This window comes from Enhydra lutris, unplaced genomic scaffold (genome assembly GCF_002288905.1).
Source record: "Enhydra lutris kenyoni isolate GAN:26980312 unplaced genomic scaffold, ASM228890v2 scaffoldscaffold46, whole genome shotgun sequence".
In the NCBI taxonomy this organism is placed as follows: domain Eukaryota; kingdom Metazoa; phylum Chordata; class Mammalia; order Carnivora; family Mustelidae; genus Enhydra; species Enhydra lutris.
Genome location: NW_019154130.1, coordinates 15,938,181 through 15,960,376, shown reverse-complemented (window position 1 = coordinate 15,960,376; position 22,196 = coordinate 15,938,181). Strand labels below are relative to the sequence as shown.

The window sequence follows — 22,196 nt, the reverse complement described above, 5'->3', positions numbered from 1 at the left end:
ATCCCAGCACACCACTCCTCGGCCTGAGATCCCTCCATACCCCACTCTGCAGTGGGCCAGGGGCCCCAGCATAATATGCTTTCAAGGGCTTCGCCCACCCAGTCCTGGCTGTCCCTCCTGCGTCGCACCCCCAGCCCTCACCCCTGCCACCGTCCAATGCCACCGAATGGTCATTGACCAATCACACAGTCTCCTGCTCCTCACACCACTGCCCCCATCCACAGCCTCTCCCTGGGGATCCTCCCCCACCGCGGGGAGTCCTGTATACTTTTGCACACCCCTGCCCCAGACTAAATCACAAAATATGGAAAGCACCCACCCCAGAGCTGGGCCCATCGCAGACATTCCATAAACACCCACAACACTTAGTATCACTAAGGGCGACATGACATATTGTAACGACAGGGACCGTGATGAAAGAGGGCTCTGGGAACAAGGAAGATGGGGCAGGAGGACGCGGGAGTCTGCCAGAGGTGCTGGAAGGGGGTTGTGATCTCGGCTTGGGGAGAGCAGGTTTCCAGGCAGAAGAGCTAGGATGGGGTGGGGGTGCGGACTGATGATCCAGGGAGAGGACAGTCGTGGGCATGTGGCTGGCATGTTTTCGAACTATGAAGACCACATCCTACCTGGAGCCTGACACTCGAAGGGGGCAGCAGACCAACCAGCCAGTGGGCCGCAAACCCCCTCCCCATGCAAACCCCTTAAGGAAATGAGGATTTCCTTAAGCTGCAGAGGTCATGTGGGGAGGGACTTGGGGTTAGCGGGACTGACCAATGGTATTTTAACACCAGAGCCTCATACACATTGTCTTATATCTTTTTTCAAAACCAGTGTGCATTTGCTGTTGGCATCCCCATATTATAAATGAGGAAACGGAACCTCGGAGAAATAATGAAATCTTGCCCAAGGCCCCACACCTGATAACTACCAGTGTTCAGTCTGAAGAGTCAATGCCCTGACTCTGTCTTAAGACAGTTTCCCTTTGAAGCTAGGAGGCTGAGTTAGATCAGAGGTGGTCCTATCAGGCACATAGCCCACCATTCCCCCTTCTACACCCTCAACAGGCATCACTACTAGATTAAGGCACTTAAAGAGAACCTCAGAATCCTTCTTAACACATCAACCTAAAACAGGGATTCATCGGAATGAACACAGGAGATGAAACCACTTTGAATCCCTGGACTGATGATCCTGAAAGACCCTTATATTTGTAAATTCTACAATTCCATAAATAGGGTTCCTGCCCCAGCCCAAGGGCCAGCCATGGGATGCTTCCTGAGTCTGCTTCTCCTTGCCACTCTCCAGGACAAGCCAGAGATATTCCAGACTCTGCCTGGGTTCCTCCAACAACCCTCATAAAGGTAGCACGACAAAGTGTTTGTTAAAAGCACAGATATAATGTTGACAGCTGGGCCTGGGTTCAGATCCTGATATAAGCATGAAAAACCCTCCCCTTGGAGCCTCGAACACATTTCATGCTCAATAAATGATCGCATAAGCCAAAACTAAAAAATCAGTCATACCGAACGTCGGGATCCTAAGACAGACCTTACTGCTTGTTAACTCCGTCCTTCAACCCGTCCCTTTTCATCCTTCTTGACCTTCTTCCTTCCCGCTTCCCACCCTCAGACAGAGGTCCCCTGGCTCTCCCAGTGCCTGGTCCCCAGACCGTAGTGTTCACAGCCTACACTGATGGCACGCTCACTCTGCGCTAAGCCTGTTACATGGAGCAACTTCTTAACTCTCACAATGACCTCTCCAGAGACATACCGTGATCTCTGATTCGTGCATGATGACGCAGGATCAGAGAGGTGCAGAAACTTGCTCAAAGTCACAGAGCCAGTAAGCGGGTCTTCATCTGGTTTGCAGACACAAAGACCCAGAGCCACAGGCTGCCCCACATAAAGACAAAACCTCTCACAAATAGAGCTGCTTCCCTGATGCCCCTGCCAGAGCTGGGAGGGGGCCTCACATCCAATGGGGCTTTCACCCAAGGTTTTCAATTTCCCAGTAAGAACCCCCAGGGTCTTCTTGCCCAGATGATGGGAATAGTAAGAATGCAGGCTTTGAAACTGGGACGTCCTAGGCTGTAATCCCTCACCAGCCTGTTGAAAACAATCTGCGTGACTTGGAGTAAGTTACCTTTTCTCTCCAAGCCTCAGTTTTTTGCATCTGGGAAATGGTACCACATCCTATGTCCTAGGGCTATTATGCCGGGCTAAAAATGGAGCACCTGGCATGGCTCTTGGCAGCCAAAGAAGTCTGTCCGTGGCCATCTAAACCTACACAAAGCACACGGCACACAGTCGGCACCCCATAAATGCCTGCCAGGAGACCACACTTAGGAAGTGCCTCTGGAGCCCAGCAACGCTCAGTGAACATCTGTGAGCAGAAGGAAAATAAAGCACCCACACAACAGATACCACTGGCTTCAGGGTACGTAGGACACTTGGTACATAGTAGGTGCTCAGTAAATGTCTCCCAAAATGAGCCTCATTCTGTCCTTCTGTATATAGCACAGAGATGCTGGTCCATCAACATTGGTGGGGAGGGACCTGCCTAGAGTTGGCGCTCCAGGCAAGTTGCAGTGCCCTAGCCAGAGAGAGAAGATAGCACGCACATAGTAGGTGCTTGATAAATGTCCCTTTTTGAATAGATGCTGCTCAGGCAAAGTTTGTGGGGCATACAAGGAGGCAGGGTACCGAGTGCACAGTAGGTCTTAGCAACCATGCCCAGGTGAGCCAAGTGGCACACAGTAGGGATGCAGGAAGTGTTTTCCCTTGCCCTCCCCCCAGGTGGGTCCGCTCCGGCCTCCTCACCTTTGTTGTAGAGGGAACCGTCGAAGTAATAGCTCCCAGTGTAGAAGCCGGTGGCCAGCTCGATGAGGTGGCGAGCCCACGTGTTGCCGGCACCGGGGAAGCTGGCCAGAGCGATGAGCTGCTTGGACTTGGCTGGGAGGAACTTTCGGTCCATGCAGCGGTTGTCTGCAAAGGGCAGGACACGGTCAGGGGCAGGCAGATGGAGCTGGACAGGAAGGGAGCAGGGCGTGAGTCCCACCCCGACCCCTTCCCAGCCCTGCGGCCCAGGTCGTGTGCTGGGACTCCCCCCGGGCCCCCTCCCTTCCCATGGCTAAAAGGAGAAAAATGGTTCCTCGTCACTGGGTTGACACGAGGGTTGAAGGAGACCATGGATGAGGAGGGATGATCCCGTAGCAGGAATTCAATGAACATCGGCTAGTTCTGATCTCCTGCCTCAGTTTTCCCCCCCAGCACGGAGACTCACTCTCACACCACCCCCACCATCCTTTGCTCAAGAAGACAACCCTCCAAAGTCATCTGCCTACATGGGGTCCTGTCCAGGGTTCTGACCTTGGCCTCCAAGACAGGCTCATGTTTCCTTCCAGGCTCATCCCTCCCACCCACCTGCCGGCCTCCAGGGTCCCTCCACTTCCTGTCTGTGCTCTGCTCCTTCCTGACCCAGCAGCACCCCCAGGGACAGTTAGAGACTTTGCTGCCCTCACCACCCCTGCTTTTGCCAGGCCGATGTTTTATTTCCCTGTCCTCTGCCGAATCAGCACCACCTGGCTTCCCTCCTCCCCAGGCTAGCCTTCCCGAATGGGGTCCTTCCCCTCCTTGTCGCTCATCTCCATTGTTACTCCATTGTTACTCGAAGGATGATTTGTTGATAATGCTCTTTGCTGATTCTCTAGCACTTTCTATATCCTCTGGCACAGAGTAGGGATAATAAAAGCGTCTTGGGTGGATGGATGGACGACAGATGTGTAGGTAGGTGGATGGGTGGAAGGATGGATGGTGAGTGAGTGGGTAGACGGGGAATAATAGTATTTACTTTATAGGAATCTTGTAAGGACTGACATAATACATATAAATACATTAATACGATAAAGTGCTCAAAGGGGAGATTTTTTCCTTTCTCTCTCTCCTTTTTTTCTTTTTAGTTTTTATCCTCCTCATGTGTATGTCTAGATTCTCTGGCTTTATAGAGTCCTGAGGGTGCTCCTGTTGTCAGAGCCCCAACACCTCCCACTGCAGCACAGAAGGCACCGTGCTGATTTATTTTGACCCCTAGAGATAAAAGGGAAGTGGAGGGAAGGCCCAGCATAGGGGACTCTGCAGCAGGGGAAGGAGAGGAGAAAATCCTAGATTGGGGTTCTAGCCCTGCCTCCTCACTCGAGACCAACGAGCTCGATCCTTAGTTACCACAAAGGGACAGCAGACAGCCCTGTACCCCTGGCACGTTTCGCCTGCCCCTGAACCCACCAGACCCCTTGCCCGCCCCACACGCTCCTCCTTCCCTCCCACTCCCAAGGGAGAAGGGCTATCACCACTCCTGTGCCTGGGTCCCCATCTCCTCCCTCCTCCCCTTCTCTCTCATCCAGCTGGCTCCATCACATCCACATTCACACATGAACAAATCATGCCATCATTACAAAAATCTCTTTAAAGGAACACCTCTCTGTCCTCACCCCATTCCCATCCCACCTCTGGCTGAGCTGTCCACACTCGCCATTCTACCCTCTTTCTGCTCCTCCTTGCTCCCAGGAGCTCCCCTCTGAGCTCTGCCCTGCTCATGCACAGACACAGACCCTCTAGAGTTCCTGGTGACCGCCTGGAGCTCTGTGCAGCACCTGACACCATGCCCCGTCCTGCCCTTCACAGAATTCCTCCCAGGGTCGTCTTTCCTGTCCTGCAGGACCTGCCCTTACCAAGATCTTGCTGGGAGCCACACTGATGTCTTATAACAGCCCATCAAGGAAACGTCTGAGTTCCTAAACTGAAATTCCAATTCTGCCACCTGTTTGCTGGGTGCCCTGGGAAAAATGACGGGTCTGAGCCTCACTTTCCTCACCTATAAAATGGGACTACTGACAACAGTGGTGCCCTTCAGAGGGTCACAGGAGGGAAGGTGTATGAACACGGGTCTCCCACATTAGAGCTCTGATCAACCACACCTCTTCATGCTGTGGCTTCCAGTTGGGGGGCCCCAGTTCTCCATCCCCCCACCACCCCAGGTTCAGTATGTTCAGAGCAGACTTCAGAAAAAATAAATCCAGTTTCGGTCTTTGTTAATGTCAAGTGGGTGTCTGGGGACAGTTTTCCTGGAAACACTGCAGAAAAAGACTAGGTGTGTAAAATTCTTGGTTAGGTCTTATATTTTGATACGGGTACGGATTATCCTGTTGACTTTGAATGGTCCCTTAAAATCTTACATGCTATGTAAATGTTACTTCAAAAAATCAATAGTGGGAAGCCTGGGTGGCTCAGCCAGTCAAGCCTCTGCCTTTGGCTCAGGTCATGATCCCAGGATCCTGGGATAGAGCCCTGCATCGGGCTCCCTGCTCAGAGGGAGCCTGCTTCTCTCTCTGCCTGTTGGTTGCCCCCTGCTTGTGTGCGTGCTTGCACCCTCTCTGTCAGATAAAATCTTAAAAAAAAAAAAATTAGCCAAATTCAAAAAATTTTTTTAAAAAGCCAAAAATAGCAAATATTGAATTATAATTAAAGATATGTAAATGGACATGTAATAATGCAACTTAGAGTTGACCTTCAAAAGACCTGGGTTTGAACTGTGCAGGTCTGCTACACACAGAATTTTTTTTTTAATAAATCCAGTACACGACCATAAATGTGTTTTCCTTAATATTAATAGTATATAATTTTATAACATATAATAAATAATATAATTATAATATATATAATATATAATACATATAATACATATAATAATAATAAATGTATTTTCTTAATAATATTCTCTTTTCTCTAGCTTATTTATTTGGATACAGTGTATAACAAAAGTAACATACAAAATATAGGTTAACTGAATGCTGGTGTTACCGATATGGCTTCTAACCAACAGCAGGCTGTGAGCTAAGTTTTTGGGGAGTCCAAAGTTAAATGTGGGGGTGCCTGGCTAGCTCAGTTGGAAGAGCAATGCAACTCTTAATCTCCAGCTTGTGAGTTCAAGCTTCACTCTGAGCACAGAGATTACTCAAAAATAAATAAAACTTAAAAAAAAAAAGTTAAATGTGTGGGGCGCTTGGGTGGCTCAGTGGGTTAAGCCTCTGCCTTCTGCTCGGGTCATGATCTCAGGGTCCTGGGATCGAGCCCTGCATTGGGCTCTCTGCTCAGCAGGGAGCCTGCTTCCCTCTGTCTCTCTCTGCCTGCCTCTCTGCCTACTTGGGATCTCTGTCAAATAAATAAATAAAATCTTAAAAAAAAAAAAAAAAAAGTTAAATGTGGATTTCTCAACCACACCGGGAGGTCATCACCACCCCTGACCCCCATGTCGTTCAAGGGTTAAGGGTGTTTTGAAACGCACGAAAAAAATAAGAAGGATTGAAGGATAGCAAAATGGAGAGATGGAAGGTTGAGTCTGTATAATAAAAAGTCTATGGGATGCATCGTGGGCGTTCACGGTGTGATTCCAGTTATTTTCTGGAGGTTTGACATTTTTTTTCCCCATCATAAAATGTTGGGAGGGAGGAAAATCAAAAACAGAAAACAAAACCCTGGCCCCTCAATTTCTCCAGAAAACGGCATTCTCCATTCAAATGCTGCTTGGGAGGTCAAGACCCATTCTGAGGTAAAGGCTGTTGTGTTCAGCCTGCAAAATAAAGTTTATTTGTTTATTCCAGCCCTGAAAAAGACAGCTCCAAAAGTCCAAGCAGGTGCTAGAGCTTTGGAATCAGAGCTCGTCTTACGCCAAGGCTGTCATGGCCAAAGCATGAACAAGGCTTTTCCCTCTCAGAGCCCATTTCTTCCTGGAAAATGGGGCTCATCTCCTTACAGGATGAAATGGAGAATACGTGGGAAGCATTTTCAATGGATACTGAGAAGCTGCGGTTGCCCAGGATTCAGACCCCACCTGGGTCTGCATCCCACCTCTGCCCCGTCCTAGCTGGGCCACTCAGGCCCAGCTACCCAACCTCTGCGCCAAGTTGGAAGACAGTCATTTTAGAACTTTTGTATATTTCAGAATATTTCTAAGTATTTAGAATTTTTGAACAGTTGTGGACCAGTAATAATACGGGCACCTAGGTCCTTGCGAGGACTGAATGAGTTAATTCAGTCTCAAGGGCTTGGACAGCACCTGGCACACAGTAGGTGTTGGAGAACCCCATTCCCAGCAGGAACGTCAGGGTTTAGCATGCAGCAAATGCAGAATAAATGGCAATCATGATGGACCAGACTCTTGGCAACCTAATAAACCACGGGTCTCTCGAACCTTGCCAGTGTGAGGGACTGCAAGCCTGTCATGGAAAAACTGGAGAGCAGTAATGGCCTGGGGACATGGCCCAGGAGATGAGCAAAGCCATCCATCAGGGCCTCTTTATCTGCTATTGAAAAGACTCCACTGTCTGCTCCGTCCACATCAAAGCCATTCACAGTCACGGAATAATTAATCTGTGCATGACTCTGCCTTAGGCCAGGGCCACACGGTTCTGCAGAGAGTCACCCACACTTCCTAAATGCTAACACATGTTCATCCCTCCTCGCTGTGCTATAAACAAAGCCAAGAGCTGCACTTACTAGATTCTTGCTCACTGGGCTCTTAGCACAACTTTAAGTACCACAGAAGGAGCTCCAGGAGGCTACTACTAGTATCCCCATCGGACCAAACGGGACAAGCTCTTACTGGAGCTGCCACTAGCTCTTTAGACACCTTTGTGCCCATTAGAAAAAGACACCCTCCCCTTCTTCTGGGTAGAGGTGCTGCTACCCAGAGTGCAGAGCATGGCCTGGCTTTTGGGCACCATTTATCTTACAAGTTGTGACTGTGCAGTGCTCAACCTGCCTAACCGTACATGGAAGCCCAGTTCCTGGCAGATGAAAAGGAGGTCTAGCCCAATCATGTTTCATTGTATCTCTAGGCTTCAGGGGGTATGAGGAGTGTTCTTTGCTCTGTGGGCAGAGTTTTCTAGCAAGGGCTTTGGAGTCTGAGACATGAAAACAAAGCACTCTCATAGAGTGCAATTGTGGCCGGTTCCCAACCTCGGAGTCCTGCTTCTCCCACCTGGAAAACAGCAATGACGTCGTCCTGATTGTAGGCTTACTATGGGCTTTACCTCAGGGAGCTGAGGTGGGGCAAGGGACCCGTGCTTAGTAGGTGGTCAGCATATTCAGATATTCAGATGCTGGGGTAACTCTGCAAGGGTTTCCTTTGGCCTGAGTGCCCCAGCACCCTGTGTGCCACCCACCCTTCATGATGCCTCAGTCTGGGGAAATGGCTTTCAGCTAGAAATTGTATAAGCAGCGTGACCTTGGGCAAGGCCCTTAATGGTTCTGTGTCAGTTTCCCTGCCTGTTAAAGCAGCCATATTGACTATTCCCACCTCCCGGGAGAGCCGAGGGGATCCAGCGAGAAAGCATGAACTAAGAACTCAACACAGACTCGGGCACCAGGAGACCCTCAGCACTGCCACCATTATGGGCCAGCAGCCCCAAGAGTCGGGAGGGGAGCCAGGCAAGAAGCCGAGGTCCTTCCAGCAAAGAGAAGATGACAGAAGATGAAGAAAGAGAAGATTTTATAAATAAATGGACAGACTCTTGGAATTGAAAGGGCTCCTGGAGATCAACCATCTAGAGCTGCATTTTGCAGATGGGGAAACTGAAGCCCGGAAAGGGGACGTGACTTGCCCAGGATCCTGTTGCAGGTCTGGGTTGGTCACCCGCATCCCCCACTCCCAGCCCCAGTGACATCACCCTCAATCTCACAGCCTCTACCACGGGAGACGAGCCACCCAGGTGGGGGCTCAGTAGGAGGGACAGAGATGAGGGTCTCTGGAACCTCCACATCCCTTGCCTAGGGCCCTTGCCTCTGCTGTCAATTGGGATCACTGAGCCAGGCCAAGTTCTCCAGCCCTGTCCTTGCCTCTGCACTCCGGCCTACACAGTCGGAGCGGGATAGGCTGGGATGGGCTGGCTGGGAGCCCTCTGCGGTGTGTGGGGGGACGTCCGTGGGGAGAACCCTGGCTTACCTTGGACTTGTGTCTGGTACACGATGAAGTAACTGGGAGTCCCGCAGCTCTCAAATTCTTCTGCACTACACTTCTGGGCACAGAGCTGCTCGTCCTCCCTCTCGTGGAGGGGGAATCGCGTTGTGGGGAACCCGCAGTGGCAGGCATTGCCAGCGAGGGCGGCCAGCGGGTACTCCTGGACAGGGGAGATGGGAAGGAAGAGTGTCACTAAATCCCCGGACGGCCCAGACTCCCCATGCAGACCAGGCCTGGTGTTCCAATCGTCCCCAGCCTGAAAGGTCCCCAAACTTCACTTGGATGAGTTTGCCCCCCTTCGCGTCCCTCCCATGCTAGCATTTCTTTCCAGCTTAATTAAGGTATAACTGACAAATAAAACCAGGCACTTCGGTACATTTTGCAAATACTATAGAAAGAAACAATATAATTACTTTCCAAGGAGGCACTCTGCCTGCCAAGACTCTGAGCCCCCATGGGCTCTGCTTTTCCTGCAAAGGGGAGATTAGTGGAGGGTTGAAAGGCGTTAGAGACACCTGAGCATGGAGACGGAGCTTTCTCCTGGAGGACTGGAAAGAAAACTACAAAGAAACTACTTTTCTTACCGTCCTGTGCCCTGCCACCGGAAAGCCTCGGCTCTCAGAGGGACCCAAAGCCCATGCTTTGGGAAAAGCTGTCTGAGCCCATTCTTTTAAGCCAAAGAGGACACGGATCCCCACGTCAGCTATGCTCTTCTTGGGGACAGCTGCTCCTAACTGCTTAATTTGTTCTGCGGAACACCTGAGCCGGAGCGAGGTGGGGCTCAGGTTCGCTGTCCTTTGTCCGACCCGCAGCCCTGAATCCTCCCCGACAGGAATAACCTAGTAATACACCAAGGTCGCATCTCTGTGGCCAATCCTGCAAACTTTGCATAATAGGTTCGGCTTCTTCCTAACACATACTGAATAGGAACTTTACCTCTCCACTGAAGGGCAGAGGCAGAAAGAGAGGGACAGCCAGACGCTGGTACGCAGGTGGGGCTGCGTGGGGCGTGACTGATGGCGTTTCTAACAGGTGATACACATCGAGCCTCGGCCGATTGCCTAAATCCCCTACCCTCCACCCCACGGCACAGGTAGTTCTGTACCACTGCCCACAGGATCCCCTCAATTTTTCTCTTGTGACCCCTAAGGAGATCAGAGGAAACTGGAAGAGGGAGCTCTGCAGAGGGGCCTTCCTGTCCATCCACACACGCTCGCTCCCCTCCAGTCCTGCGTACAGTCTGACTTGTCGTTGCGCTGCTTCCCCTGGGGCCTCACTGTCTCACCTGTCTGTGTCCCACCTGCAGCTGACCGGTGGCTTGAACTTGCCTGGCTGCCCTCAAATGGTTCTGGAAGCCTCTCTAGGGTAGCTCAGAAATTCGGAGTGTAGATGCGGAGTAAGGCTCAGGTGTCATCCCTACTTGCTTGTGCTATGAGCTCAGGCAAGTGACTTCACCTGTCTGGCACTGGCTTTGTCATCTGTGAAATAGGCTTGAAAATCCTCAACTCCAAGTCTCCGTGTGAGAGGTAAACTGAGACCCACGGTGCAGAGGGCTACACAGTGGGTGTGCTCAGGAGACAGCAGCCTCTTGGCATTCCGACGAGGGGCTTCGTGGATCGGGAGGCTCGGAGGGGTGAGGCAAGGAGGGGACGTGGGGCGTTGGAGAGTTGGGGTGCCGGCTTGGGCACCCAGCAGGAGCCAACAGGCAGGCCCCCAGCAAGTGCCAGCATCTCTGAGGACAAACACAGCATCTGGTTGTGCCCGCATCCCCAGCACTGAGCACGGGGTTCTGGCACAAAGCAGTTTCTTGGTAGATATCAGCACATGAATGAAAGGGGCAGCCACTTTTTGTGGTGTAGAAAGGGTGGTTTTTTGGCCCCTCATGGAATGCGCTCATCTTGAAAGAAGAATGAAGCTCCTCAGACATCACTGCCTAGCCCAGCTCTGGGTGCTGGGAGGGCACCAACGTTCGAGGCACAGCCCCTACTCTTGTGGAGTTCACGGTCTAGTTAGGGAGGAAGGATCTCAGGATCTCGGGCTAAGACAGGACCCACAAATCATCTAGTTCAACTTCAATCCAACGCCCGAAGCCATTGGATTCAGCTGGACACGACACCTACCCTGACTCTACTTGCATGTCTCCAGTGACGGGGATCTCACTCTGTCTCAAGGTGGGGCTGCCCTTGCCTTTCCCTGACAATCTCATGCTTGTGGGCCCAAGTTAGAATGTTACCCTCATTCCTGAGCATTCCTGAGATTAGAACAAACTCACTTCCTCAGTGGGAAACAGACAGACCCCAAGTAACTTCTACCCCTTAGATTCACGTGAAACTGTTGTGTCCCTCGCCTGTGTCACAGATCACAGAAATGACCCCCTCATCCTGGCTGGGCCGCTACCTCTCCAGCCAAGCCCCTGCTTCCTGTAGCTGTTCCATACCGCCTCTTCCCGTAATTCTCTGAGAAGGACCCCCGGCTCACCTTCTCGGTGCAGAGGTCCACACACTTATCCACGGACATGTTTGGCATGGCAGCCGTCACGGGCAAGGCCAGGGAGAGGTTGTCAGGCCTGCGGAAGCAGCCTCGGAAGACTGCGCTTCCATCTGGAGAACCGGGGGAGGGGAAAGCAGGAGTCAGATTTCAGCTGGAGAGCCACCTTCCGAAGAAAGTGCCTTTAATTTCTTATTTAAGATTTTTAAAATTTATTTGAGAGAGAGCACCAGCGGGGAGGAGGGGTAGAGGGAGAGGGAGAAGCAGACTCCCCGCTGAGCAAGGACTGCTCCCCTGCCAATGCGGGGCTCGATCCCAGGACCCTGAGATCATGATCTGAGCCGAAGGCAGAGGCTTAACCCACTGAGCCACCCAGGAACCCTATGATGGTTGTTTTAGGTCAACATGGCTAGGCCATGGCGCCCTGTTGTTTGATCAAACATACATCTAGGTGTGGCTATGAAGGTATTTTGTAGATGTAACTAACATTTATACGTACTGGACGTCAAGGAGACTTACAGGACATTACCCTGGAGCACATGGGTGGGCCTCACCCAATTAGTTGAAGGCCTCCAGAGCAAAACCTGAGGTTCCCCAGAGAAGAAGGAATTCTGCCTTAAGGCTGCAGCATTAACTGCTATCCGAGTTCCCAGCCGGCTGGTCTACCCTACAAATTTCAGGCTTGCCAGCTTCCATAACTGCACAAGCCAATTCCTTAAATAAATCTCCTAATGTGTGTGTACGTGTGTGTGTATGTAACTCCTACAAATTCTGTTTCTCTGGAGAACGCTGACTAATAGAGTAGCATCATAGGCAATTTTTATTCCGATCTTTTAAAAACTGTTTCTAGCTTTCTGTACAATATGTATTTTTAAAGTAATTAAGACAAATTTAAAAAATGTTTAGGGGCACCTGGGCGGCTCTGTCAGTTGAGCATCAGACTCTTGATTTCATCTCCGGTCGTGGTCTCAAGGTCGTGAGATCGAGCCCCGCATCAGGCCCCAAGATCAGCGAAGTCTGCTTGAGATTCTCTCTCTCTCTCTCCCTCTGAACCCCCACAACATGCTCACACTCTCTCTCTCGCTCTCTGAAATAAATAAATCTTAAAAAATTTTTTTACTGCCCCTGTCAAATCTATCGAAAGGCTCATGATGCCCATTTAAAATTGAGGTCAGCTGTTCTCAAATTGGAGTTGTGTGAACCTTTCCAGAACACAGCTGCCAGGTAAAACCAAGGACACTGTCCAGACAGCGCACCAAAACCAGAAGCCCAGACATTGGTGTCGTTTACTGAGTGCCTGCCACATGTGATCTCTCTGCTGGGAACTTTACTGACATCCTCTCACTGCCCCTTCTGGAAAACTCTGCAAGGTCTGGAGTAAGCTCTCATTGTGCCCCTGAGGGCAGCAGGGCTCAAGCCGTGAGGTTACGGGACAAACCAAAGGACCCACTGTTGGCAAAAACTTGCTGGGAATCATCTCCCCAACCAAATAAAGCAAGCTGCAAAAACCGTGCACCTCCATCCCTGTCTGTCTCCCGGTCTTTCTGGAGCATGAAACCTCCCGGTTGGCACACATGCATATGTTAGGTTTGCGTGCAGGGAAAGGATACAGAATTGTCCCCCGGGCAGCCGGATGGTGGAGGAGCAGGAGGGAGGGAATTTGGGAGTGATCGTTTTAAAGGTCAGCTGTCATCCTGGGGATTATCTCTAGCACTTGGCACCCAGGAGCCCGAAGTCTTTCCTGGCAGAGGCAAATCTAGCAAACTGACAAGACATCTGGAATTTGGGTAAATGGTGACTTTCCAGAGCTAATTTCCAGCCTGGCACCATCCTGTCCTGTCTCCCTCACTGTCCTCCGCAATTGCTCCAGGCTGGTGAGGGACTGGCAGTGGCTGTGGTGGCTAGAAGTGGTCAGTGTGCTGTGGACCCACCCTGAGGTCCTCTGGGCCTCAGTTTCCCCACATACAAATGGCAGGGAGGCGGACAGACCACACAGATTCTCTTCCGTACAGGGCGGCACTCCATCCTCCCTCAAGTAAGGCACTGTCACACCCCAAATATCACTAGTGTCCCATCCCGTAGCCCAGGATGCTCACAGAGGAGTCCCAGAAATCAGTCACCTCTAGGAAGATTTGATGATGCTCAGAGAATGTGCCATCCAAGGTGAGGCCTGGGAGAGGAGTCAGGCATTGGAGCTAAAGACTCACAGCTACGAGGTGGGACACCGAACACAGGTGTGTGGACCCTCATTAACCAGAAAACTCCGTCTGGAAGCCCACTCCGGTCCCATGCCAGAGAGACACTGCCTGGTTTCCAGAAAGAGGGGAGCTTGCCTTCTCTCTTCAACTCTCCCTCCGGCTGCTTGACCCCCAACCCCCATGCTGGGTGCCTGGCCTCTCTTCACGGCAGCCCCTGGGGTAGATGCTGGGGCTCCCCCCACTTATAGATGCGGAGCCGGAAACTCAAGGACTCTCTGCCTTCCAGCATCACCAAGTGGTCCAATGACAGAGTGATATGAAGCCGGGTTGCTCTGTCTTCCAAGTCCCAGCTTCTTCCAATAAGAATGATGCAGTTATGATGATTGGGGGCTTCAAGGAATATCGGGGTATGGCTGGGATCACCGTGGTTCCCGCGTACCGGCCACATGGCTGTCTGGGGGAAGCAGGCTTAGCTGCTCCCACGCATGGACTTGGTGAACACGCCCATCACTCTAGTGGCGTAAGCTTTCCCCTTCGTACGGATGTAGGAACAAGGCTCAGAGGGCTGAAACCACTTGATGCAAGTCAGTCAACATCGAAGAGGCAGAGCGGATTCTGGAATCGAAGTGAGACACCTTGTCCTGGCTGGGTGTCAGCCACTGGGTAAATACCTCTTCCCTACAAGAAATGTCTCATTCTCCCCATTATATAGAAGGGGAAACGGAGGCTCAGAGAAGGAGAGTGACTTGCCCAAGGTCACACAGCTGACAAGGAGTGGCTTCTGGATTCTGAACCCAGAAATGTCTAAGCTCCAAGGCCTCACACTCTGGGCTGTCCCTCTTTAAGAAGCCACCTCTGAGCCTCATTTTATTAGCCTTTGCAAAACACTGTGACACTCGTTTTGCCTCTCCTGCCCTTTGCACTCACTCCACCTTGACTATGAATCCTTCACAAAGTCAAGGCCATCGCTCTGAGGTATTTGACACTGGAGTCAGATTTTCTTTAAGTACCAAGAAAAATTCTTGACCCTGAGTTTCCAAAACCATATTCGAATTGTTAACCTTGGGGCGCCTGGGTGGCTCAGTGGATTAAGGCCTCAGCCTTCAGCTCAGGTCATGATCCCAGGGTCCTGGGATCGAGCCTCACATCAGGCTCTCTGCTCAGCAGGGAGCCTGCTTCCCCCTCCCCCCGCCCCCGCCGCCTGCCTCTCTGCCTACTTGGGATCTCTGTCTTTCAAATAAATAAATAAAATCCTCAAGTTGTTAACCTTCCTCTTTCCCACGGGATTCTATTCAAGAGACCATCCTATAGCCGCCTGGGTCATGGTTGAGGCTGGGAGGGCTGCTCTGGGAGATCATTCCGGGGCTGAGGCTCAGGGAGGCCCCTTCGGGATGGGGGGTAGGCCGGGGTGTACTGTAAAGTTCTGAAGCCCAGCACCTCTTCCCCTCTAGGAGCTTCCATCCTAAGTGCCCCTGCCACTCCCTTGAGACCGTATGGGGGAAGACAGAGTGTGTTAGAAGGTGTCAAGGATGTTGGGGCACCTGTGGGGTGAGAACATGTCTCTGCATCAGTGAGGCAAGAGGGGCCAGCCATGAAGCTAGCTGTGGCCTGGCTGTAGTGAAGTGTGTGGGAGGTGGGACAGGTGTGCATACTGTGTGTGACAAGGAGGAAGTGTGTGCACCTGATTGTGGCAAAGTGAGTACAGATCGACCTGTTCAGGTGTGTGGACGCTAAGCACTGAGACTGCGAACCTGGCCATGAGGGTCTGTCTATGTGGGCATCTGTACATGGCTGTGGCTGGGCGTGGCACCCCCACCGTGGGGTGTAGACATAACCCTAGGTGATCTCTCTGGGCTGCCCGGCAACCATGTACCCAAGAAGAGGGCTCCCTGTCTCCTAGCAGAGGGCCAGGTGGAGCCTCAGTCAGCCTCCCACCAGACAGGCTCAATGCCACCAGGGGTTGGGCATTTCTCAAAAATCCCTGAAGAGCCAGCACCTAGGTTCCAGCCGATATGGGTTTCCGCAGTGCACCATGCAAGAGAGAGATCAGGACGGGGCAGGTCCCTCTACTGAGCCCAGCCTGAGTGGTGTCTCTCCCCAGGATGCTGCGAGTATGGCACTATCCCCACTGGAGCTCACAGCTGGGCACTACTGGTATCTGTCTGGGTCCTGTGTATCACGGGACCTGATGTATAAATCTCTGGACAGCAGCGTGGGTCTGCCCGTGGGCATGTGTGTGCTGGTATCCACCCATAGCGGTCTCTGGGGTCGCCCTGCTAGGAGTCACCCCTGCATCCTCTTGCAGACGTGACTTGGAGTAACTGAGGTCATGGGGCCATGAGCCCACACACACATCAGGAGCCCCCCAGGGCCAAACGCTCGGCCCTCCATCACCCCAAGCCCGATACCTGCGTCTGGGGGTCCAACTGCTGATGGGCCCACACCAGCATGTATCTGCAGGGGCCTCGAGGTGCTCGGCTCTGACCCAGGGTCTGTCCAGTCTGTCCCCACCCCTGGAAGCCGCAGTTCCTCCCTGGAACCGACAGGCTGGGGACGAGCTGCCTGGCCTGGGAGTGGAAACCCAGTGGTCAGCACACATGAGCTCTGGTGCTCACTTTGCTTCTCTCCCTGGAACTTGGGAGTCTCTACCTGCCACACAGGCAGCTCCGCCCTTCCACGATGTTTGCCCCTGGGCAGTTTTGGAGCCTTTACATTCTCATCTATAAAATGGAGGCACAGACGCTGGGCGGAGGACACAGAGACAGCGATGCAGAAGTCTGGTGAGCGGGAAGTAGAGTGGAAGGGGCAGGGGAAGGTGTGGGGACCCGTCTCCTTGTCGCCTGGCCTTAGGCTTAAACGGAAAAGCAGGTGGAGAAGTAGTTCAATCTCTTCCCCACCATCTCTCCGTGTGACTTCTTCCCGCTGGCCTGGACACTGTCTTCAGGCAGGCAGACTCCGAGGGCGGGAAGGGGTGGGAAGATTGTCAGCCCAGCTCCACGCAGGTTGTCTCCCTTTGACATTTAAGCATCTGCTAATGAGTCCCTGACCCTCCCAGCTTCAGAGGACGGCTGAGCTGAATTCTCTGAATGACAAATGTGGCAAGGTTTTCTAAGGATGAACGAGCCAGGATGGAATCAGGAGGGCACTGTTCTGAGTCTCTCTTTGGGCAAGGTGTGCACTAGGGTTGGGGAAGGACGGGACCAGGGGTGGGAAGGCGGGTCCAGGCACAGCTGACCTGTGGGATGTGGGGTCTTCCTCCAGTCCTGCCTGGTAACTGGGGGCTTCCTGATGTCCGGCAGAAAGGCAGGGCTCCCGGGGATCTGGGAAGCATGCCTTGGAGGCCACTTCTCTCGGCCGCTTGCTCTCCTTCGTGGTTTGGTGATGGGAACGTGAATACACATAGTGGCCAAGACCTTTAACTCTCCTGCTACTCTCATCTTCTCCGTCTATAAAACGGGCCGCCTGGTTCTCCCCATCAGTGGTGAGTGGCCCTCTCACTACTTACGTCTGCAAATGAAGAAGGGGCCAAACCCGGGTCCCTTGACCTTCCTGACACTCTTCTTTGATAGAAAGAATTTTGCATTTCCACGGCAGTCGGGAGAAGCCTTCCTGTTTGCAAAAATCCCTGGTGCCCGCAGAAAGGGAAATGATTTACAGTTCAGGTAGACCTGGGCCAGATATTGACTAAGCTGTGTGTCCTTGGGCAGGGGACTTCCCCTCGTGAGCCTCGGTTTCCCAAGGAAATAAACAGGGATCCTATTAGCGCCGCACAGTGAAGGTGGAAGTCCGTGTGATCGTATTTACGACGCCTGAGACTTAACCAGGACTCCCTGCTCCTTTCTCCTTCGCTCATCCATGATATGGGAAGGGTGTCCGGATCCTACAAAGGAGCCACTCTCTGTGCCCCATTAACGAGCCCCTGGCACTCCCTATCCTGAGACAGATGGATAATGACCGACAACAAACACCCAGGACTGGGTCTTTGAACCAGTGAGGAATGGGCTGGACCTACCAAGGAGTTCCTCTCCCTAGGAGCCCCCCTCAGCCCATGATGGGGGAATGTGGGAGGGTAAACACCGCAGCTGCCTGTCCCTCTGGTGGGACACCTCTGAAGCTTGTTTACCCCCATCTCCCAAAGCTCCCCAGTGGGATTAAGGTTCAGCTGTCCTCAGTGGTGAGATCTGCTTTGTAAAAAACCTTGTAAGGGCTCCCTCCCTTCTTTGTCTCACCTCTTCGTCCCTCTACAAGTGCACCTGCAGCTGGCTTCCCCAACAAACCAAGGGTCACATCCTGGCCTCTGGGGGAACCCAACTTGAAATGGCTTTGGATCTTGAAGCATTTTTAATCCATAGGGGAAGTCCCACATGGAGTTCAGGGCCACTGCTCTCCCCAGGCCACAGTGTGTGGGAATGGTGCTCGGGGAGTTGAGCCATACCCAGCCTCTGGACAATGGCAGTGACCCTGGGTAGGGTCTTCCTCCTGACTGACACTAAAGCCAATGGAACATCAGCTGCTGGCTCTACGTCACCAGTGTTGCGTGTTACACATACCGCACCTATGATGTCGGCCAGACTGTTATCCGGTTTCACAGGTGGGGACCCTGAGACGTAATGAGAATTCAGTGGCTTTTCCAGGTCACACAGCTAGCTGGGAACAGAGCTGGGATGTGCCCCCCATCCTGCTTGACATCTCCTCTTGGTTTTCTAACCCTCTGCCATTCTGCGGGAGGCCTGCCCTATTCGCACATGGCTGGGGGCTCCAGACACCCCACACCAGCCCCCCGAATTTCCCAGAAACCCTCTCAGGCCCCACAGCAGGGGTCCAGGAATCACAAAAGCCCATGGCCCACATTCTGATAATGTCAGCTCTTCATTGCCGGGCCAGCTGGGATGGTGCCTGACCTCGGCAGCTTGAGGCTTTTACTAGCAAGAGGTGAGCAGAGCAACTGTTTGGCATCTCCCTTTGCTGGGGGCAGATGAAGAACAGCCCAGAACCAGCTGCAAGTGTCTCTGAAGTCCTATCATCTCTTTGTTCTGGGGCTTCACAAAAATGAGGTAAATGTCACCAGGCGTCGGCTTAAAGGCAGGTGTGGAAGAGTTCCCCTCAGTTTGAAAGAGGCCACCACCCCCTGGGTAATTAGGCCAGGCTCTACTGCATTAAAGATGCCAGCGAGGAGGGAAGGCAGTGAGCTGGGAGCTGTTAACGGCTACCTATAATCAGAGAGAGATTGAATTACACAAAGAGCCTAACTGTCCGAGAATTCAAACCAGCTATTTTTAGCCATCACCAAAGGCTCCCGGGCTGTTGCAAATTCAGAGAGCGTGAATTGGGTGCTGCTTAGAGTACATTGAGAAGTTTTCATTTCAGGAAGAAAGGGGCATCACAACTGCTCAAGAACACTGAGCTAGGTGCTTGCTTGACTTTATCTCCCTTGGTGGTCACAGCCATCTTTAAAGGCTGGAATTGTCCCCATTTTACCGATGGGGCACTCAAGGCTCAGAGAGTCAGCAGCCTGGTCAAAGGCAACACGCCAGTTAAGTGAGAGACCTGGAAAAGAAACCATGTCCACCTGAGTTCAAGACCTACAATGTCTCTATCATAGTTTTTGTGGACTTTCTGAGGGGATAAGAGCAAACCAAGTATTCCCCAACATGTTGCAGAAGAAAATTTTTCTAGCTATCATTTTTTAAAAAGATGTTTATTTATTTGTCAGAGAGAGACAGAGAGAGAACACAAGCACAGGGAAAGGCAAGCAGAGAAGGAAGCAGGCTCCCCGCCGAGCAAGGAGCCCAATGTGGGACTCGATCCCAGGATCCTGGGATCATGACCTGAGCCGAAGGCAGATGCTGAACCGACTGAGCCACCCAGGCATCCCTAGCTATCATTTCCTTGACCCTACACAGCAGAACTCCTGAAGGCCCATATAAATTATAAAATTCAGGGGTCCTGGGAACATATCAAAGGGGAGAGAGCTCCAGAACTGGCAAAGGAGGAGCTAGGGATGGTTCCTCCAGCCACTGGGACTTTCCACGATCATCTGTGGCTCTACTTGGCAGAAGTGGCTGGAATGGAGTTATCAGTGAGCATAACACAAGCACAGACAAAAAACTCTCCTTCTAACTTTCAAAGACAACAAATTGCCAAAACTCACAGTGCACAAAATACACTATGTAAACTGTGAACCCTAAGTCAAGGATCTATTTTTTTTCCACGATCATGTAATACCTCCACTATAGTAATAACTTCATAATACTTCCACCAAGACAGAAAACAAACAAACAAACAAAAAAACAAGAGGAAAATGTGCTGAGTCCTGGGAGAAGCTAGTCTGTTGGCTTTCCTGGGGGTTTCAGGTAGAACGAATGGGAGGTCAGCACCACGGACAGCCACCCAATGGGTCCTGTATGTACTGAACAGGTCCAATATAGTTCTAAGAATCCATGTAACACGTATATTGGCAAGAATCTTCCAGGTAAATGAAATTTCTTGCAACATCCCATAAAGCCTTAATGCTCTCAAACCACCAGCAGGTCTGCCCCTGGGAGGAGAGCTATGCTTGCTGACACATTTAGCAAACTTCTGTGAAAAATGTAATCCAACCAAGAAGGAAGTCCATTTCTCGCTTCTTTTGTAACAAGAGCAAAGATTCCATGTGCCTGAGAGTCTGTGCTAAGGAAGAATAGCAGGGTGCCTGCAGACATTTGCTCTGCCAACCTCTTAATGCTCTTGCTACTAAAGGAGCATTCCATCACCCAGGAACACATAGGCTGCCATCCTACGCAAGGCGTATGTCCCATCAGAGTGGAGCTTGAAGAGAACAAGCCTCCTTTAGATCTTTCCAATCATTAAGAATTCTGTGCCACTGCTCAGGGAAACACAATTAGGATACAGTGTTAATATGAACTAATGACTATACAAATGGAGTCTGGTTTCTACCATACCTGTTTCCTGGTGCATTTTCTCATTTCCCTGCCTAGTGTTGTGAGCCAGTAACTTGGAAGGCCTCCCATTCTGATTCATTTGTACACAAATGTATAAATCAGAACCAGAAATGGGGAGCCAAAGGTACACTGGGTTAGAGCAAAGACACTGTCAATTCTTGGAGTTTTGCTTGGAGTCAGCAAAGGGGGCAGAAAGATCAGAAGTCAGGGAAAGTAGGAGGTAATATGTTTTACCAAGAGTTATAAATCCAAGGAATTCTCCCAAAAGAGAGAAGCTGAGGTCCAGAATCCAATACAAGAGGTTAAGGGACCCATAGCACCCAAACTAGGAGTCAGAGGGGTGGGTTCCCGCCCATGTGCAGTTCCTAGGAAGCACCGTGGCCTTTGGAAAATCATGCTTGCTCACCATTTCCTGAAGCTACCTTCAGACATTTGCACACTAATTTCTTCTGCCTACATTTCTCTCCCACCCCTTTGCAACTTGAATCTGGATATCCCCCTCTCCTACACCAGGCAAAATCCTATGCATCTTTTCAGGCCCTAATCAAATAGCTCCCTTCTGTGAAGCCTCCCTCTATAGCCATTCAACTCAGCCACTTATGCTCTCCAGCCTTCAGTCCCTAAAGCTATAAAAGGGGACATAAGCAAGGAAGGTGCTTCCAACAGGGTACTAAACATAGGACCTTTGCTGACCCTGCACCTTTTGCTCGTGGTTGGAATACAGGGCTCTCCCTTTCATTCAGAAATCTCCTTGGAATGAGATTCAGTTCAAATGTTGCTCCCTTGGTTCCCACCGACAGAGCCCCTGCGATCCCCCAACATATACCACCCCTGGGGCTGCGTCTGTTTTTCCACTGGACGGTGAGCTCTCCAAGGACAGGGACTGTGCTTCATTCTCCACTCATCTTCCCCATGCCTAATCCACGTGCATGCCCCTCAAACATTCTGCCTCAATGAATGGTCCCCATACTCTCTCCAGACACCCTGTTGCCAACTAGGAGCCCTCCAGGAATCTCAATCTGACATATCATCAACCATCCATCCCCTTATCCAAGCCACTTCCATTCTTGTGTCAGTCTTGAGGTTAATAAGGCTTCGGTTTTCTTCTGGAGGCTTCCACTGAAGGTACCCAAGCTGCAGACCTTGTACACTGATGTTTCGGAACAACATGTTGGACTGAGAGACTCCAGGACGCCATCCTTTGTAGACACGACTTATGTTCCCTTCTTGGACATCAACCCCAAAGACTCCTTTCTCAGATGGAATAAAACGCCATCCCGGGGAATTTTGCTGCTGCAGGAGGCAGGTAAGCAGAGGGGAGGCAGAGGCATCCCTGCCAGCCCCTGGGGGCTGACTCCAGCAACCACCCAGCCCTCCTGCTGCTACAAGGGCAAGACACACCCTGTCATACAGAGTCGAGTGTCTTTGCATGCTGCGGCTTGTGTATTTCAGCTGACTGAAAAATCTTTGATGGCCTGTGATACTGTTCTTCCTATCAGGTGGTCACAGTAGTTGTGTATGTGTGTGTGTGTAACAGAGAGAGAGAGAGAGAGAATGT

At 51.5% G+C, this 22,196-nt stretch overlaps 1 protein-coding gene across 3 annotated transcripts in view; it reads right to left on the bottom strand.

The window, feature by feature from the left end:
- LOC111156425 (WSC domain containing 2) overlaps positions 1-22,196 on the bottom strand; it is a 135,760-nt gene that overhangs the window by 12,891 nt on the left and 100,673 nt on the right. For all 3 annotated transcript variants that reach the window (XM_022517315.1, XM_022517316.1, XM_022517314.1), the window contains 3 exons: positions 11,491-11,612; positions 8,998-9,172; positions 2,820-2,984 (listed from right to left, as the gene is read on the bottom strand). In XM_022517315.1, the coding sequence (XP_022373023.1) occupies positions 2,820-2,984; positions 8,998-9,172; positions 11,491-11,612 (462 nt within the window). The remainder of the gene's footprint in view (positions 1-2,819; positions 2,985-8,997; positions 9,173-11,490; positions 11,613-22,196) is intronic.